The 19,859-nt window shown below is 27.5% G+C and overlaps 1 protein-coding gene across 1 annotated transcript in view; it reads right to left on the bottom strand.

Moving 5' to 3' along the window:
- LOC111684746 (zinc finger MIZ domain-containing protein 2) overlaps positions 1-19,859 on the bottom strand; it is a 45,871-nt gene that overhangs the window by 3,414 nt on the left and 22,598 nt on the right. The window contains exons 2-4 of the mRNA XM_023446944.2: positions 6,851-7,478; positions 5,564-5,878; positions 1-414 (exon numbers count right to left, since the gene is read on the bottom strand). The exon at positions 1-414 is cut by the window's left edge and continues 395 nt beyond it. Coding sequence (XP_023302712.2) covers positions 1-414; positions 5,564-5,878; positions 6,851-7,478 — 1,357 coding nt within the window. The remainder of the gene's footprint in view (positions 415-5,563; positions 5,879-6,850; positions 7,479-19,859) is intronic.

Raw genomic sequence — 19,859 nt, 5'->3', positions numbered from 1 at the left:
TCCTGGTCTACCATAACCCGCCATGGGGCCAGCTCGTCCATAGCCCGCTTGCATGGGCAAAGGTACACCATTACTCGATTGTGGATGCATTTGTCCAGCACCGTATGGCATGCCACCGCCCTGTTGTTGAGGAACATTTTGAGAATTCATGGGATACATGCCACTACCACCACCACCACGCTTCTGTGCCGCATGCATTTGTGGATTGGGATAGGGTGTCATGCGTCTTTGATTGTAACCACCATTGGCCATACCTTGCATTTTAGCCATTGGATTCATAGCATTCATTTGCTGCTGTTGCTGATGCAAAGACATACTGCTGGCCGAACCACCGGGACCCATGCCACCACCACCCGGCTGCATGCCACCCATACCATTCATAGACATATTTTGCATTTGATTCATGCTCGACATCTAAAAGAAGTAAAAATGGAGTTCGGGTTAAAACAAGTTGGCAAAATTACGATTATTTTAAAGTATTACAAACTTTACGAATAGTTTTCCTAGATTTGTACTAAATTAATTTCAAAATTAAAATCGTAATGAGCTTTTAAAATCTTTTTTAATTTTAAGAGTTTTCGAAAGTTCTTAAGAATCCTCGTGATCTGAAATTTAAACTTTCGAATAGATACATGTTTTGCAACTTTTGGGCTGTCAGAACTAGTTCAAAACATTTTTGAATATATGGTTACCCTAACATTTTATATTTGAATAAAGTTACGCAGACTTTATTTTGAAATATTAACAAACATGACACTGAATTGTAAACAAAATTAAAAACAATAAAATTTTATATACATAGCTATGTAAAATTAGTAATTAAAGGTATAGCCAAGTATTAAAAAACAAAAAAGATTCATGATTGCAGTATATACAATAACCCAATAAACATTTTTATTTAAAAATTTTTAAAATACTTTTTCTTGTATTTTTCAACAATCGCATCTCTTTTAGCATTGTAAAGTTTGCTGGTTTCTTTCTATGTTTATTTAAGTGTGTAGTAGTTAGTTACCTTACTAGAGAAGCTAAACAAACTTGACATGTGGCAAATAATTATAATTGTTATTGAAAATAAAATAAAAAAAAAACTATATAGAAATTTTGTAAATGCATCTAGTAGATATTGTATGCAAAAATATAAATATACTACAGATTTAAGTAGTTATTTATAAAAAATGTATAAACAATTTTACTCACAGTTTAATACATAAATAAATATCTAGGTATATAAGTGGCTATTTGAATACATATAACAAATACCCAGTAGTTCTGTAATCTAATCGACATTTTCCAGTATTTTGTTTGCCACACTATTGTTTTAATTATCCCTAGGTAGTCTAATTTATAACACTTTTAAGTGAAAGTAATTAGTTACAACACTAGTGAAGTAAACTATGATTTGGTATCTTTTAAAGAAAGCTTTTTGCTAAAGTAAATAGTAACATTACTGGGTAAGTAAGCTCAGGTTTAGCTTATTTCTTTATAAGCCTTTAACACTATCGGGGTTTTTGAAACTCAGTTAGTAACATGCAATATTCGCAATATGTCTATGTATACATACACACATACATATATATTTTAATTATTTATTTATTTATATTTTGATGTTTTTTTTAACAAAACAGATACGTTAAAATTTTTTTAAAAAAGGGGGTGAAACCTAGAAAATTATAGTTTTCCAGTTATTAAGTATTACAAGATTTTAATTTTTTACAAAAAGGGAATTGTCCGGTTATTTTGTTCCACTTAAGCCATTTATTAAATAAAACTGTGGACATTTAAGTTAAATTTTGAAGTGAGCCTTTTATAGGGGCTAGAGTCAAATGAGGCCTTATTATAATTAAAAAGTTTATGAGTTTAAACAAGGCTAGTTTAGATCAAGGCGGGTATATTCAACATTATTATGAACTTAAAAGCCCTATTTGGCGAGTCCAATTATATGGGGACAATAGAAGATCTTGTACCAAATTTCATTTAATTATTGCGACCTGTAGTTTGATTACAAGGTTTACATGAACGGACGGACGGACAAAGCTAAATCGACTCAGAAATTGCTTCTGAGCCGATTGATATACTTTAAGTTGGCTATAGGACCAATATTATTATGCCCTCCCCACTAAAGTAGTGTAGGGTATAAAAACATAAAGTAATTTAAGAGAAAATATCTCATTAGAAAGAACTTCGTAAAGGCTTTCATTTGGTATGCAAATAATCAATGTTCAAACCTATGAACTTTAAATACTTCAAGCATTTATAATGTATTTAATATTTTAATGTTTATTAACGGATTTAGAGTTGTAATCGAAAGGCCTTAGAAAAAGCTTTCAATAGAGATACATTTTATCATTCTAAATAACGCAGAATCTAAGATAATTCTGAATTCCTATAGTTGAGTACAGCTTAAATCATACTCCAAGAGTTTACTGACCGATTTTCTCTTTCTTTATATCCAAGATTTTACCTATATAGCACTCAATATACAGATACTTGTCAGTAAACTAGAATGATTTCAAAAAGCCTTGGAAAGAGTTTCTAGTAACTATTTACACGTAATGTATCAGGTAATTAGTTTAGAAATATTTTTTTCACTATAAGGAATGAGAGAAATGGCTCTTAAGCTGGAGGGCCACAGCACGCGTTCTACACTTCTTCGCTTTTTAGGCGGATGTCAAAAATGGTTTAAGAATAAAAGCGTAGAACGTCTTGAAAACGCATAGGTAGTGTGGAGCTCCAGCTATACATTTTTATTAAAATTACGAAAAAGGAGAAGAAAGAGATATATGTATAAGAAAAACCATCTTATTTCTCATGTTTAAGAAATAAGCTTGAAATAATGTCTGACAAGCCGACTTTTTCTGCGCCCCTGTTTTTGCTTTTTTACGAGTAATATTTTTTTATATTTTACTCTTCTGTTTAAACAATTTGCATACGACAAAGTGTTGTTATTATTAGTGTATATAATAATTTTTTTATACACAACAATTGCACAGTTTTTTTAAGATATTGCAAGTTTAAGCTTTCAATATTTTGTTCATCGTTTTTTTTTTGTGTTTAAAAGTTTTGTAAAGTGAAGGGCCCTTGTTGTTGTTTGATGATAATACATAATATTAAAATTATTATTTAGTTTAAAGTGTTTCTTGTTTTAATATAGATTTTGTTTATATCTACTTTTTTATGTAATTTTTTTTTTTTAAGACAGATTATACAAGACAACCTTAAAATGTTTTTATTGATAAATTTAGCAATATGTTGAAAAATGTATATTTATTATTAGTGTTAAGTTTTTAAGACTATATTTGGTCAAAATTGGGGAGATATCTAAACGAACTTTATATGGCTTTAATAGGTTGTAAAAACATTATCTCTATTAAGTTCTAAATAGATGGAATCAAATGTTAAATTTAGAGCAGACATTAATAGAATGCTTTCTGCATGATTTTTGTTTGTTATTTTGTAGTATGAGAGCAGAACAGCTTTTAAGAGAGCTTTTTGTCGAACTCTTGCTTAAAGCTAAGTTGAACAGAAAATGCTAAATGAGATCTCAAAACCATTATGTTTGTTTGCTTTTAAACATGTGTGGGATAACGTACTCTATTTCAAGAGAGAGCTTTTTATCGATTCCCGGTTTAAAACCAAGTATTTAGAATGTTTAGCTATGAAGTTCTATTGAATTGTATTTAAATTCTTTTTTTAGATTTAATTTAAAGCTGATATGAAGAAAGAGTGAATAATTAGCTTTTTATTGCTTTGTATGTATGAATCCAAGGCAGCAGGACTGCTTTCAAGAAAGCTTTTGGCAAATTTCTGGTTTCAAAGCTGATGCGAACATAGAGTGATAAAATTGCTCTCTAAAGCATTTATTTGTTTATTTAAACTTATGTTCACACAAGGAAAAGCAAGATTGCTTAGGAGAGAGCTTTTAAGCCATATCAGTTTTATAGCTAAATATTTTGAAAGCTTACATTTTAAACTTTCAAATTGCTGTAATTTTTTAAATTAATGTTATAGAGAACGCAATAATATCATGTGTGATTGTAGGTATACACATGAGAAAGCTTTTTTGCGATACCAGTTTTAAAGCAAATATTCCATAAGCTTATATGTTAAGCTTTCAAATTGCTTTTTCATTTTAACGCGAAGATATTAAGAATACAATGATTTCATGTTCAAGTTCCTGTGGTAGTTTAGTTTAAAGCTATTTTTACATTACAGTTTATAAGAAAGCTTTTGTCATATTTTTTGATGAAAGCTAATGTCGTCAAAGAATACTCACATAAGTTTTGCTAGTTGATTTTCATATGAGAGAGCTTTTTATTTGCAAAAGCTATTAGGTCAAATATTTTAAAAGCTTAGCTTTTAAAGCTTTTAAGCTTTAAGTTTAAACTAACTTTGTACAAGTGAAAGGAAAATTATTACTTTTTTAGTTCTCTATATTATTTTAAAGCTATAGCAGAAAGTGTCTAAAAAGTTCTTCGTTTTCCTTTTTTTGATATGAAGCTAACGTGAAGCAAAAATATAACATTTATAAAGCAAGCTTTAAGCTTTTACTTTAAAATTGTGAAACAAATCATTTAATGAATGAGAAGATAACCATTTCGTGTTTAAAAAAGTATTCCATGTTTATGTAGAGCTTACGTAAGTAGGCAAGAACTTTTTAACGAAAGCTTTTATGCTTTAAAGTTAAAATTGTGAAACCAATTCTTGAAGCTACCCTACTAAAGCTAAAGCTATAGTTTCAAAAGCATTTTTTTTTAATTTACATATTATGATTTTTTTTCCTCCAAAAGATTTCAATGACTTTACAACGTCAATATTGTATTGATTTATTTATATATATATTTTTTTTTTCCAATTTCTGTTGAGATTTTCTATTTATATGTGTCATGATTGATTCTAACTAATAATTATTGTTGTGATACAAGTATAACATTATAATTTATACAATTTGAAAACAATATATTGCAACATGTAGCAAATAAATAAATGAATATAAAATTTTTAACAAAAAGATGAAGTCATCTTTTTTGTCTACTTTAAGACTTTGAAAAAAAAAAAAAATAAGTTTTCGAGAGCCAAAGTCAAGCTGCTGTTGAAAAGCAAATGATTTGCCAAAGCAACACCTTTTATGAGTGATCAAAAATAAGTGATAATTTTGGAATTAATTATATGAAAGAAGAAAAAAAATTGTTATTTCAAAATAAACATTAGCAAAGATGTTGTTAAAAATAATAATAATAATAAAACAATAGTAATTGTAAAATTAAAATTTTTTACTTTAAAAGGCCACCATGACACATTTTTAATAATTGTCAGCAATAAACATAATTTTTTATTAAACAAATTATAAAACTAGTGTTGTTCTCAAAAAAACCCTTAAACATCTGTGTTTATTAAATTTTATAATTTTAAATATTTTTCTTAACATTTTTTTCTTTCTCTTGTAGTTAAATGGCTAATACTGTGACATTTTGTTGTATTGTTCTCTTTTAACAAACACCAAACACAATAGTATTAATAATAACAACAACAAAATAAATAACAATAAAATAAAATTGATACTCACTTGATGATGCCTCGCTGACGCCGTTGCTGGTCCTCCTATGCCATTATTATAACCTGGCATGCCATTCATTTGACCAGCTGGATTCATAGAACCAACACCAACATTTGCACCACCCATTTGATTCATTTGCATATTGGCTTGACTGGCTGCACTGGCACCATTACCGCCACCACCCGACATGGGACCCATGGCTGCTGGATTCATACCAGGACCACCGCCACCAACACCATTACCATTCATATATTGATGCGTATGTTGTGACTGTGCTGATGTACTCATCATGCCATTATTGGCTCCAGGGTGCATACCACCCATCTGTTGAAGGATAACGTAGAAATATAGGAGAAAGAGCAAAAGATTATTTACACATATTGTTGGATCTATTTTTTTTAGTTTTTTTGTTTTATTTGTAGTATATACTATAGGCTTTTAAAATCTTTGTTTTTTGTATCATATTTTTTGGCTGCAAAAAACCTTATTTGTGTGGTTTCAGTGGTTGGTTTTGCGACCTATTTATATCTATTTTTACTAAACAAATAAATAAATCAATATATTGCAATAATCTTAATGAAATTTATTTGTAAATTGTGTAAAAAATATCATCAATTTTTTATTATTTGCCAAAATGTTATTTGATTTATAATTATTATAGAATTTGTTAGTAAACAAGTTTTCTGGGTAAATTAAGTTGGCAACAAACAGATCAACTTTATAAAAAGTTAATTTTTCCAAAGGTTTTAAATTTTCTTAAGAATACTATTGCTCACTTGCTTTTACGTCTTTGCCAACTCAACTGTCAACAAAGAGTGTTTGAGTAATCTATTTTGCTTTTGCGTACATAGGCTTTGAAATGTTTACTAAAAAGCTGTCAGAGAGCTTATTTATTACTCTCTGCTGATGTCTGCTCTAAAACAAATATAAGAAAAGAGTGCCTAAGTGATATATTTTGTTTTTGCATACGCAAACTTACAAATCTTTAGAAAAAAAGGCAGAGAGTTAATTTATTACTCTTCGCTGAAGTCTTTTCTAAGATAGATATCAACAAAGAGCGCCCAAGTTAGCTTACTCGCTATCACACGTACGTAAGAGAACAAAATCAACCAGAGTGCTCTACTAATGCCTGCTTGAAAACAAAGAGGTGTGAAGAAAGGTTTCACATACACATTTATAAAAAAGCAATCAGGCAAAGGCAGAGACCAAGTTAAAAACAGAGAGCTGTTTGTCAAACTCAGTTTTTTAACATATGTTTTTAAAAGAGAGAGATAGTTAAAGAGAATTATTACACACCTGACTATAACTACTCATAGCATCCATATTGGCCTGTTGAGCACCAGTAGCTGTTACCATATTATTATAAATCGCCGATGGATTGCTGGCCGAATTTGCCGCAGGCGAAGTTAAGGCAGGACTTATAACACCACCAACACCACCGCTAACACTACTTGTGCTGGCAGCACCAGCGCTAACACTATCTCTAGTGTGGCCACCGGGAAACTGTAGACGTTCTTCTTTTAACGTCGATGAGGTAAATTCCGAATTGGGACCAAAGGTATTATTTAAAGTGCGTAAACTATCAGATTCGCCTAAATAAGAACTATTGCCGGGATATGATGTATTATTATTGGCATGATTTAGAAAATGCTGTTGGTGTTGATGTTGTTGCTGCTGATGCTGTTGATGTTGTTGATGATGAAGCTGTTGTTGTTGATGATTAAGATGTGGATGATGCTGTTGATGTTGGAAATTTTGTTGTTGTTGTTGCTGCTGCTGCTGTTGTTGATAGAATTGTTGTTGCTGTTGGAATTGTTGCTGTTGTTGATGTTGTGCTTCTGTATAACCGCCAGGTGGTGATATTTGGCCCCCTAAGGCTGGAGCCCTTGAGGAGCCTGCTTGGCCATTCATTTCATCATTTTTTCTAAAAAACAAAAAGAGAAAAAAACAGAAAATTTAATAACAGAAATAAAATTTATTAAGTTTGTTGAAAAACAAGAATTTATGATACTAAAAATATTTATGGCTTTTTGATCCTTAATTTGTTAATGGTTGATCACTGACTCCTTTATTCATATATTGTTACTGTGATAAATACACCTGTTGAGTTTTAACACGCGCCTGTGTATATGTATTTAGCTGACTTATTAAATTAATGTGTGTGTGTGTGCTTTTATGGTAACCTGTCTTGTCTTAGTATGTGTGCTATATTATAGGAAGTGTTTACCACTACTACCTGTATCATTATTAATGATTACGCATATTTTAAAAAACGTTTAAAAAATTTTAAAGTTTTTTTGTTTTTGTTCGTTTTCATCGACTTTAATCAAGAGCATCTCCAAACCATCTCGTATACGTTTCAACAGAAATATGCATTCATTCAATACAAATTGTTTAAAAAAAAACACAAATTAAATTTTACACTAACAATAAAGGAAGACAGACAGCTGTATGTTTTTGTGTTTGTTTGTTGTTTTTTCAGTTAAATATATTTTTTTGGTTTCATATATACAATTTTTCTGACAATTTTGGCATATGTTACAGATACAGATACATTTTACAAAAAGCAAGGTGCAAGGTGTTTTTTTTTTCTTAACAAAAACAAAAAACAAACTAAGGAAACAAGTTTTTGTTTCAAAAAAAGACGTTTATTTCTTATGGGTATTTATATCTATAAGTGTTGAAAGTAACAACATCTTTTCGGCTTTTGTTTCAACTTGTATTAAGTACAATAATTTTGAAAAATTTTACTTCCTTTTTAATAAATTTCTTAAATTTAAAAACATAAAATTTATTTAGAGTTTTCTTAAATATTTTAGCAAAAATCTTTCACTTTTATTTTGTTAAAACATTTGTTTAACATTTATGTACTATTTATACATAAGTCAGAGTAAACCATCTTTTTTTTTTTTTAAATAAAACAAACCTTGACATCATTTCAATGTTATAAAACATCCAATAACCTTAAAAACAATTTATACATCAACTACATCAAAGTATTTTTATACATACATACATATCTACAACTATGTCTGTATGTTTGTATTTTGTTTTTATGTTTTTATATTTAGTTTAGTCTCTAATAATTTCATGTACTGTAATATATCTAAATATAATTTTCTTTTTGTTGTTGTTGTTGATTTTTTTAACATTGTTAATAAAAAATTGTTGGCTTTTGTATACATTTCATACATATTATGAAATTTTTTACATTTATGTGGGAGAACAAAAAAAAGTACACAAAAATCGATAATATTTATTTTAATAATAAAATAGGTTCTAATATTGTTAAGGGTCTTTCCATGTTGCAAAAGAAATTTGAAAAAAACCAGCTTTAGGCCTGATACTTCTGTGTTTAAAGGTGTTAAAGAGAGAAATTGTAAACTAAAGGCCAAACTAGCTCTCTTTGTTGATCAAAATCATAAGTGTTCAAAATTCACTCAAAATTTTATTATGCAAAAAGTACGCGTTTTCATTTGCTCTCATGCTTTATAAAAACATGTCAACAAAGAGCGCTTTAGTGATACTCAGTTGCTTTTACGTTAGTAAACACACACTCGCACAAGCATTCGATAGAACAGTCAGAAACTTCCAAGTCAAATCTTTTGTTATCTTTGTATAACAAAGTTCTGCAGTTTGAACTTTAAGTTATAACTGACAATGATTTGTTCAAAATTTTATTAGGCAAAGAGTTCTCTTTTTTATTTGCTCTCCCATTAATGCTCATACAATACTTTGAAAATTTAAAAGTTTTAATTAAAGAACTTATTAAATTTTCCGCAGACCTTTATTAGCTTTCGTTTAGAGTTGATTATGGAATGACCCATTTGTTTAGTTATGGAAAAATCAGTATTTTTTTTCTTCAAGTTATTTATATTATTATAAAGCTTATCTATGAAAAAAATTTTAGTAGGCTTAACTGAACAACATTGGCATGTGTTTAAACTGACTAACTGTTTATGTACATTAGTTGGGTCCACTTTCTAAAGAGGCTAACAAAATTCCTAAAGAATCGACAAGTTTATTTATAAATGCATATCATATGCAGGAGAGAAATTGTGATGTAATCTTTCACTTGCCCAGAGAGTGACAAATGTGCTTAGGAGAGATTTTTGTCTATATCTGCTCTTTGTAGATTATACATAAGGATAGAGAGTAATAAGTTCTGTGATAGATTTTTGATTGTTTTTTAAACATGTCTTAGTATACATACGAGAGAAGGAGTTCATTTCGTTTTTGCTTATAAAGATCATACATTGTCAGAGAATAAAATATTAGTTCTCTGGCTGATTTTGTTGGACAATACAGTTTTTTTGAGAGCTTATTGCGTATCGCTGCTATAGATTTAGTATCGGCAGAAAGTAACAAAGAGTGTGTCATATAAAGAGTAGGGAGGTTTTTGTCGATAATGCTCTTAGAGTAAAGCTCTCTAAAGCTTATTAATTGTCTCTCACTTGATATTATGCGATAAAATAAAGCAACTACATTTTTTTTCAATACACATAAATGGGAACCCAACTACTATAAACTATTTATAAATATATCTATGTTGTTTATAAATAAAAAAAATATTAGATTAAAAAACCATAATAAATACCACCTTCCTTGACTATAAACTACATACAAGGTTTTCCTTATAGAATACAATAAATGTTCTTATAACATAATTTCCCTTAACAGCCGCAAATTACCATTTTTCTTAGGAATCATAAGACAATTACGTTTTAACTTAATTTTTTTCTAATTTTAATTATTTATTTTGTGAGGTGAGAGTTTTTTTCTTCAAATATTTCTTAGTCAATGAAGTTTTTTTTTTTTAATAGAATAACAAAAAAAGCTAAATTTTTTATTAAAATAAATTTTTTATTTATTTGTGTTTATATTAGAAAATAATTATTATTTGATCATATTTATTTTGTTCTTTTTTATTCGTCTTAAAGTGTAAATGATCACGTACACTTTTTTTTTTTTTTTGTTTAATATATTATCTTTTGTGTTTTTTTGCAGTATTTTAATATAATAATATTAATACTTATGCAGTTCTATTTAAAAAGAAAATAATAATAAAAACAAAATTGACATTGAATTTTAAAAATGCTTTGAAACGTTTATGTTTTTTTCTTTATTATTTATTTAAATAGATGCAAATACTTAAATGAAGAAGAATAAATAAACTTATAAAATAAATAAATAATATTTGTGAAAAGAAAATAAATAATAATAAAAAAATGGTTTGTTAAATTAGAAATATAATTTTTTTAGCTTTTTGTTTAACTATTAGAGAAAATAACTAGTTAAACCGTTATATTAAGGAAAACATTTAGAAGTTATTTAGTCTACAGTATAGTTCAGTGTATAGTTTTATCTATTGTCTAGTCTATAGTCTAGTCAATAGTCTAGTCTATGATTTAGTCTATAATCTAGTCTATAATCTAGTCTATAATCTAGTCTATAATCTAGTCTATAGTTTAGTCTATAATATAGTCTAGTCTATAGTCTAGTCTACAGTCTAGTCTATAGTCTAGTCTACAGTCTAGTCTATAGTCTTGTCTATAGTCTAGTCTACAGTCTAGTCTATAGTCTAGTCTATAGTCTAGTCTATAGTCTAGTCTATAGTCTAGTCTATAGTCTAGTCTATAGTCTAGTCTATAGTCTAGTCTATAGTCTAGTCTATAGTCTAGTCTATAGTCTAGTCTATAGTCTAGTCTATAGTCTAGTCTATAGTCTAGTCTATAGTCTAGTCTATAGTCTAGTCTATAGTCTAGTCTATAGTCTAGTCTATAGTCTAGTCTATAGTCTAGTCTATAGTCTAGTCTATAGTCTAGTCTATAGTCTAGTCTATAGTCTAGTCTATAGTCTAGTCTATAGTCTAGTCTATAGTCTAGTCTATAGTCTAGTCTATAGTCTAGTCTATAGTCTAGTCTATAGTCTAGTCTATAGTCTAGTCTATAGTCTAGTCTATAGTCTAGTCTATAGTCTAGTCTATAGTCTAGTCTATAGTCTAGTCTATAGTCTAGTCTATAGTCTAGTCTATAGTCTAGTCTATAGTCTAGTCTATAGTCTAGTCTATAGTCTAGTCTATAGTCTAGTCTATATTCTAGTCTATAGTCTAGTCTATAGTGTAGTCTATAGTCTAGTCTATAGCCTAGTCTATAGTCTAGTCTAGTCTATAGTCTAGTCTAGTCTATAGTCTAGTCTAGACTATAGTCTAGTCTATAGTCCAGTCTATAGTCTAGTCTATAGTCTAGTCTATAGTCTAGTCTATAGTCTAGTCTATAGTCTAGTCTATAGTATAGTCTATAGTCTAGTCTATAGTCTAGTCTATAGTCTAGTCTACGGTCTAGACTATAGTCTAGTCTATAGTCTAGTCTACAGTCTAGACTAGACTCTAGACTATACTCTAGACTATAGACTAGTCTATATTATAGTCTATAGTCTAGTCTATGGTCTAGTCTTTAGTCTAGTCTATAGTCTAGTCTAGAGTCTAGTCTAGACTATAAACTAGACTATAGACTAGACTATAGACTAGACTATAGACTAGTCTATAGACTAAACTATAGACTAAACTATAGACTAGACTATAGACTAAACTATAGACTATACTATAGACTAGACTATAGACTAGACTATAGACTAGACTATAGACTAGACTATAGACTAGACTATAGACTAGACAATAGACTAGACTATAGACTAGGCTATTACGATCTTTAAAGGGTTAATACTATTAATTCCGTTTTATATATTATTTTTTATAGCTTTTAATTTTTTTTTTTTTTCTTATACATTATACAATTTTTTTATTTTGCAGTTTGTTAATAAATATGTATTTATAAATACATACACACAACTACAATAATATACTTGTATTTATTTATTTTTTTTTTTTCATAGAAATAAATTTTCTGTTACGGTAATACGGTACGTAAACTAGCTCGCAACAAGTATGACGATTTGTTGTTGTTGTTGTTGCTGGCTATTGCTGTTGTTAATATTAAAATTGTTTATTTCACTTGTATACAGAGCAAAGATAACAAAATAAAAAAAAATAAAAACAAATTTGTTGCTATTTATTCATTTAATATAATTAACGTCTCTATTTGCGTTCAGTTGTGATAAATAATGAATTTAAAATATTAATAATTTTTTTGTTTTGCTATTTTTTTGTTTTGCAAATACCTAAGAATAAACTATATGTATGTAGATATTTTTTTTATTTAGTCTATAAAAAAATACAAGATTTTTTTATTATATTTAAACAAATTGCGTGATTTTCTTTTCTTTTAAATACTTTGCTAAATAAGTTATTTAATATGTTAATAAATTTTTTTGTAGGGGGCAGTGAAACAGATGTTAAATTAAAATGTTTGTTTTATAAGTTTCTTGAGTTATTATTTTAGTTCAGGGTTTTTTGTTTTCTTCTTCGTTTTACCAAAAAAACTAATATTTGATGAAATTTTATAGCAAAACCTTGACATATTTGTTATAAAAACAATTACATTTCTTTTTTATTAAACAAATTTGTTTAAATAAAAGCAATAACCCAGCTCCTGAATGTATACTACTTGTAATCAAATTATTTAACGCCTTAAGGTAGGCAATCACTTTGTTTAAGCTTTATTTAGTTTTGCTTTTTAATAATTGCTTTACAACTTTTTCTTTACTAAATAAAAAAATTTACGTCAATTGCTATTTTTTTTTTGTTGTCTTTTCAACTTTGCTGATGTCACAATTTCTATTTTTTCTATATAACGTTTTTTTTTCTCTTTCTATTTTTATTCCATTCACATGTTATATATTGATGGTATGTTGTATATAGTTTAAGCTTTATTAGGTTAAGTTGATTTTGCTTCTTTTTTTGTGGGTTCTTTTTTTTCCTCAACTTCTTTTGGTTTTAATGTCTATATGACACAAATAAAACCTACAATACTATTACTAACTAAAACTTAAGTGCAGAAAAAAGAAAAACTTAAATAGCAAAAACTATTATTAAAAAAAATATTGTGTATTATAGTATTGGTTGGGTGCTAAATATGAACTCTATGACATTTAACTAAATAGACAACAGACACTACTAGAGAGTGTCTTATAACTTAAAAATAACAAACAAAATGTCAAATATTGCAAAAATACAAATTTAAAGGCCTACAACTCATAAACAGTTTGGCAAAGTGGTTTAGAAGGAACAAAGCAACAACATTTTTTTTTTTTTTTTAAGTAAAAATGTCAGTGAAAAATTAATAATAAATTTCAATAATATTGAAAAAATATATAAATTAAAAACAATCTAAAATTTCAAAATTCTTTTAAAGTTTATTTGGTTTTATAGTTATTATATGAAAAACATTTCAATTTTTTACGCTAATTTATTAATATTTAGTTGTTGTTCTTATATATTTTGTTGTCTTAACCATTTGTAAACAACTAGAATAGAAAATCGTCTCAGTTTTTTTCTTTATTTATAAAAATCGTTTTCAATAATTATTATCCAACACGTGTCAGGTAAATGAAATTGTTTGTTTCAAAACTTTTAATTTAAAATTTAGAGAATATAAACTCTTTCAGGTATGGGAACTACAGTGCTATTTTAAAAACGCCAAAAGTATTATATTCTATAGACCAATCCTTAGGCTAGTATTTTAACTAATATGTAAAACTAGTGCATTAAACAATAGATTAGTTGTGTGACTAGCCAATAGTCTTATTGTTAGACTAATCTTTAGATTAGTCATTAGACTAACCCTTTAGACCTTAAAATAGTCTTAAGACTAATTCACTTAGACCAGTCTTTAGACAAGAACAAATAGAATAGTCTTTAGATCAATGCACTTAGACTTGTCTTTAGACAAACTTTAGACTAGTGCAATAGTTAGTCGACTTTAAATTAGACTAGTCAATGGACTTGTCGTTATATTATAGCGTAGACTAGCCTTTATTTACTAACTTAAGTCATTACACTAATCAATAGATTAGTTATTCGACTAATCAATATACAAGACCTTAGACTTGTGAAACGACTAGACCACGACTAGTTTTCGTTCCAGTCGTTGGACTAGTTTAAATTTGCCAATAGATCAGTTTTTTGACTAGTAGATATACTAACCTTGGGCTAAACAATAAAATAGATAGGCTAAACTAGAGCTATCCCCTCGTTTTTAGACTAGTTTCAAGACTTGTATTTAGACTAGTTCTTAGACTAGTTTTTAGACCAGTCCTTAGACTAGTTCATATAGACAGTATACAAGTCCCTACATTAGTCAAGAGATTAGTTCTACGAACAATCTTTATACCTCAGATTAGACAATAGATTAGATCCTTAGTCTGTTAGATTAAATTTTAGACTAGTCCTCAGAATAGTTTCTAGACTAGTCCTTAGACTAGTTTTCAAACTTGTCTTTGGATTAGTTTTTATATTGGTCATTAGACAATTTTTTCGACTAGTCCTTAGTATTGTTTTTATACTTTTATATTGGTGATTAGACTAGTTTTTCGTCTAGTCCTAAGACTATTTTAGACTAGTCCACAGAATAGTTTCTAGACTAGTCGTTAGACTAATTTTCAGACTTGTCTTTGGAGTAGTTTTTATATTGTTCATTAGACTAGTTTTTCGACTGGTCCTTAAACTAGTTTTTCGACTATTCCTAAGATTAATTTTTAAACATGTCTTTGAAGTAGTTTTTATATTGGTGATTAGACTTCTCTGTACTAGTTTTTGTACCAGTTTTAGACTAGTGTTTAAACTAGTTCTTACCTATTCCGTGGACTATTCCTTAGTATTATTTCTTACATAAGTCCTTACACTAGCAAATGAACCTTAGACTAACCGGTAACATAGTCAATAGACAAGACCTAGTCGGACGAATTGTTTTATTCAAAGGTTGCAGATTGTTTTTATAAAAATTCTTTACTTTTTGAAGCTTACAGTTTTCCATGTCTGGACTAAATCGAAATATCAGGTAAATTAATATCAATAAACAAAATAGTGTTTAAAAAAAATCTTCTAAAGAAAATCATTAAGTAAATATTTATGCATATTTTTGTTTATTTTTCAATTTGTTTAAATTAAATTTGGTTAAAAATTTTTGAAATAATGGCAATTGAATGGTACCGAAAATGCGATAACAACAGACCCACAAAAAAGTACCTTTAGAAATTTTCACATAGACGCAGAAAAGAAAAGCAGATATAACTTTAAATATCCCACAGGAGATTCTTTAACATTTGATTGACCCAAAAGTACCGAACTTTTTCACAATCTTTAAAATGAGCAGGCCCTAAAAAGGTACCTTAGTAAAGGGGAAAAATTTTAAGCTGTTTAAGTTGGAATGTTTTAATTTTAAGCAAAATAATCATAAGGAAATGATTTAAATATTATATTTAATACCTATAAGTTTAGTACTTTTAATCTATCAAAATCTAAATCAAAAAATAAATGAATACAGCCGTTAGATGCAAATAGAAATAGAAAAAAAAATAATAAAATTCTAACAAACTCTAGATTGGTTTTTTTTTCCTTAAAGCAACCTTCAACCTTTAGCTCTTAAATGTAATTGAAAAGAAACTACAAAAAAATGCTCACATTTAACAGAAGGACCTACACAACCGTCTAAATAAAAACCAAAAAAAGGAAGCGAAAATAACAGCCATCTTTGTTATTTAAACCACACTCACAACTCAAACAACAACTACAACATATATACAACTGTAGTTGTTGCCGGGAATGTTTAAAAAAAAGTGGAAGTAAATTTAATCATGCATCTGTCCATCAAACAACGAATCGTTATTTCAATGAACAAAACTATATTTTTATACTATGTTTTTATATGTGTTTGTATGTTTGTATGCATTACCAGCAATGTCAGTTAGATAAGGTTAAAATTATTTTTATATTTTTTTCTTCTTGCTATAAACAGGATAATACATCAACATTCATATTCTATATAGTTTTTTTCAGTGTAAAAAATTTTAAACAAGAGTCCTGTGCAAAAATACAACAACATGCCACAATATTTGCCACACATTGTTGATAAACATTAAGGTACTGAAATCAATATATTTGTCATAAGTATTTTGTATATACATATGTACCTATAATTTTGCTGCAGTGTGTGTGTGTGTGTAAGTTTTTCAGTATAGGTTTATGTTTGTAAATGTATGGCTTGTTGGTTGTGCATACTAAAGTTCAATAAATGTGCTTGACAGTTGTTTTCAAGGGTGTTTAATATATCAGAAATTCATACACATATATAGACACACTTCAACAAACACATTTACACTTTGGCTCTGGATGGAATACACAGAGAAAAACTAGCTAGGATAGACATACTATTCTTTAATGGATAGCATCAATGATACAAAAAATAGGATAGTGATAAACATATATTCATTTGCTGCAATCACAATTGATTGACGCAATCAAAAATTTAAATAATATAGTTGCTACAACAAAATGTTTAATATTTATATTCAATGTTTTTAAAAATATTACCCGTAATCACGAAAGAATTATTGTAAAAAACATTTACTTATTTGCTGTAATAATATTTGATTGTGATGAATATTGATTTATTTGCTATAACAAAATATTTGATATTTATGCTTATAATTTTATTTTCCATCATGTTTAATTATTTCATTTTCCGAGTGTAACAATGTGTGAACATTTGGTTTTAGCGTGCAGCAAAAGGACATGTTTTGTTCTCCTGTTCTCTTTTTGTTTTTTGCTAAAAATCTCTATAACAACAAAATGATTGTTTTGTCATATTTAAGTTAAATTTCATCTTTATTGACATCAAAATATATACATTATTATACATACATGGTTATTTATCCTTAACAAAGGCTAGATTTGTGATATGATGCACACATTGTATGACATCAATATGTGTAATATTGGTTAAGAGAAAAATTAAAATTCCTTTTACTTTTTTTTAAAACATATTCCTATTATGTCTACATTACAACCCTCTTTTTTTGGGCATTTAAATTTGAGTTCTAAGAATTTTTTTGCAACAATTTCCGCTTTATTAGTTTAAGCGAAAATCCACCACCAGCACTATCAGTGAAATAAATGTTTTGATTTAAAACGAATTTTTTAAATACTAAGGCATTAAGGTAGCTCAAAATCTTTTAAGAAATTCAAAACATTTTGGTTGATTTTTCTTCGTTTTGTATAAAAGTTTTTAATGAATTTTTGAAAATTATTAAATAATTGTATAAGTTTGTAAAGTAGAATTAATTTCCTTCACAATGATATATATAATAAGTCAAATTAATGTGTAATAAGAGTCAAATTAATCCATTCAAAATTTATGATTATTTTTATTAGAAGCCTAAAACAAGGCTTTAAAAAGTATCCCTTAAAGTATGCTTTACTAACTAATAACATATTGTAACAAATGAACTCAAGTGTTAAGTTTAAGGCCAGTAATCTACCAAACGAACGATTAAAGATAGACTTATAATACATCAAGAGAAAGGTAATTGTATCTACTCTACATTGATATATAATAAAACTTTCTTTAGAATTATAATATACCAAAGGAAAGGTAATTATATCAACTCTGCAGTGATAAACTTAACAAACAACAAATAGTAAATTAAATATCAAGTTTGACTGGATTAATTCATTAAATGGAAAAATTAAGATTGACATATTATACATCAATGTAAAGGTAATTATATTTACTGTACAATAATATTTAATAAGACTTTCTCTTAACTATAATATGTCGAATAAATGGCGTTAAATCGAACTTTAAATCCAAATGGTAAAATTTCTCTAATTGTTATGTTTGAATCTAAAATTCTATTAAATAGAAAAAGTAAGACAGATGTATTATACATCAATGGAAAGGTAATTATATATACTAAACAGTGATATAATAATATGACTTTCTCTTCATATTAATATGTCGAATAAATGGCGTTAACCTGAACACATTGCACTTTAGAACTAAAAGGTAAGATTTTAAGTTTGGTGTCATTAATCATCTAAACGGATAAACTTAGACAGATAAATTATACATCAATGGAAAGGTAATTATATCTACTCTATAACGACATAATAATAAGACTTTCTCTTTATAGTAATATGTCGAATAAATGGCGTTAAACCGAGCATTTTAGAACTAAATTGTAAAATTTCAAGTATAAAGTTTGATTCCATTAATCGTCTAAACGGGTAAACTATGACAGACGCATTATACATCAATGAAAAGGTAATGATATCTACTCTACAGTAATATATAATATGACTTTGTTTTCTTGTAAAAATGCCAAATAAATAGCGTTTAATCGAACTTTGGATACAAATAATAAAATTTCTCTAAGTGCTAAGTTTGAATCCATAATTCTATTAAAGGGATAAACTTAGAGAAATGCATTATACATCAATGGAAAGGTAATTATATCTACTCTACAGTCATATATAATAAGACTTTGGTTTCTTGTTAAAATGACCATAGAATAGCTTTAAACTAACAAATTGTACTTACGCAAAAAATAGCGAAATTTTACTAAGTGCCGAAACTTGAACGTATGAAGTAAGATATAGATATTATATATCAAGGGAAAGGTAATGATATGTACTATATAAAAATACAAAATTCTTCTCTTGCTAACATATCGAAACAAATTTCACAAATCATAAAAAAATTTCCCTGACTAAAAATTATTAACAAACTCTTGTTGGTCTTCAGTATAGATAAATAAATTAGTTATTGCATAAATACTAAACTACAAGATATTGTTAGTTTTAAACAACAATTCCTAGAAATTGACAAACTAAACAACAAATTGTAATATTCTACAATAATGATCATTATTATCTTATCTTATCTATCTATGATAATAATTTTTGTTTTACACTTTTTTTCGTTTATTAATAATAATATCCATCAAATCATATTAGATGGAAAGAAACTAAAACATTTACTAAGGAAGGTAGGCAGACAAAAGTAATGAAAAACAAAATGTGTCAAAATTGTTTTATGTTAAATATTTCAATTGAATATCTATCTATTATAAATATAAAAAAATTTGTTTACGTTTAATTAGTTTTCTTTTTGTTGTTATATTTTTCATTTTTATAACAAAAAAAACTGCACACGTTTGTAATTATTATTAAATGTTAGTTTTATAGTTGGTAATTTGTATGTCTATTATTGAGAGAAAAAAAATAATAAAAACAACAACAATAACTAGAAAATATTTATTTATACAACACAATATTTATCTAATCATAATTTTTGTAATGTAGAAAAAAAAAATAGGTATTACGAAATGATATTTAAGTTTTTGTATT

Source organism: Lucilia cuprina, chromosome 5, assembly GCF_022045245.1.
Source record: "Lucilia cuprina isolate Lc7/37 chromosome 5, ASM2204524v1, whole genome shotgun sequence".
In the NCBI taxonomy this organism is placed as follows: domain Eukaryota; kingdom Metazoa; phylum Arthropoda; class Insecta; order Diptera; family Calliphoridae; genus Lucilia; species Lucilia cuprina.
The sequence above is the reverse complement of the archived record's forward strand: the minus strand, read 5'-3'. Positions and strand labels throughout refer to the sequence as shown.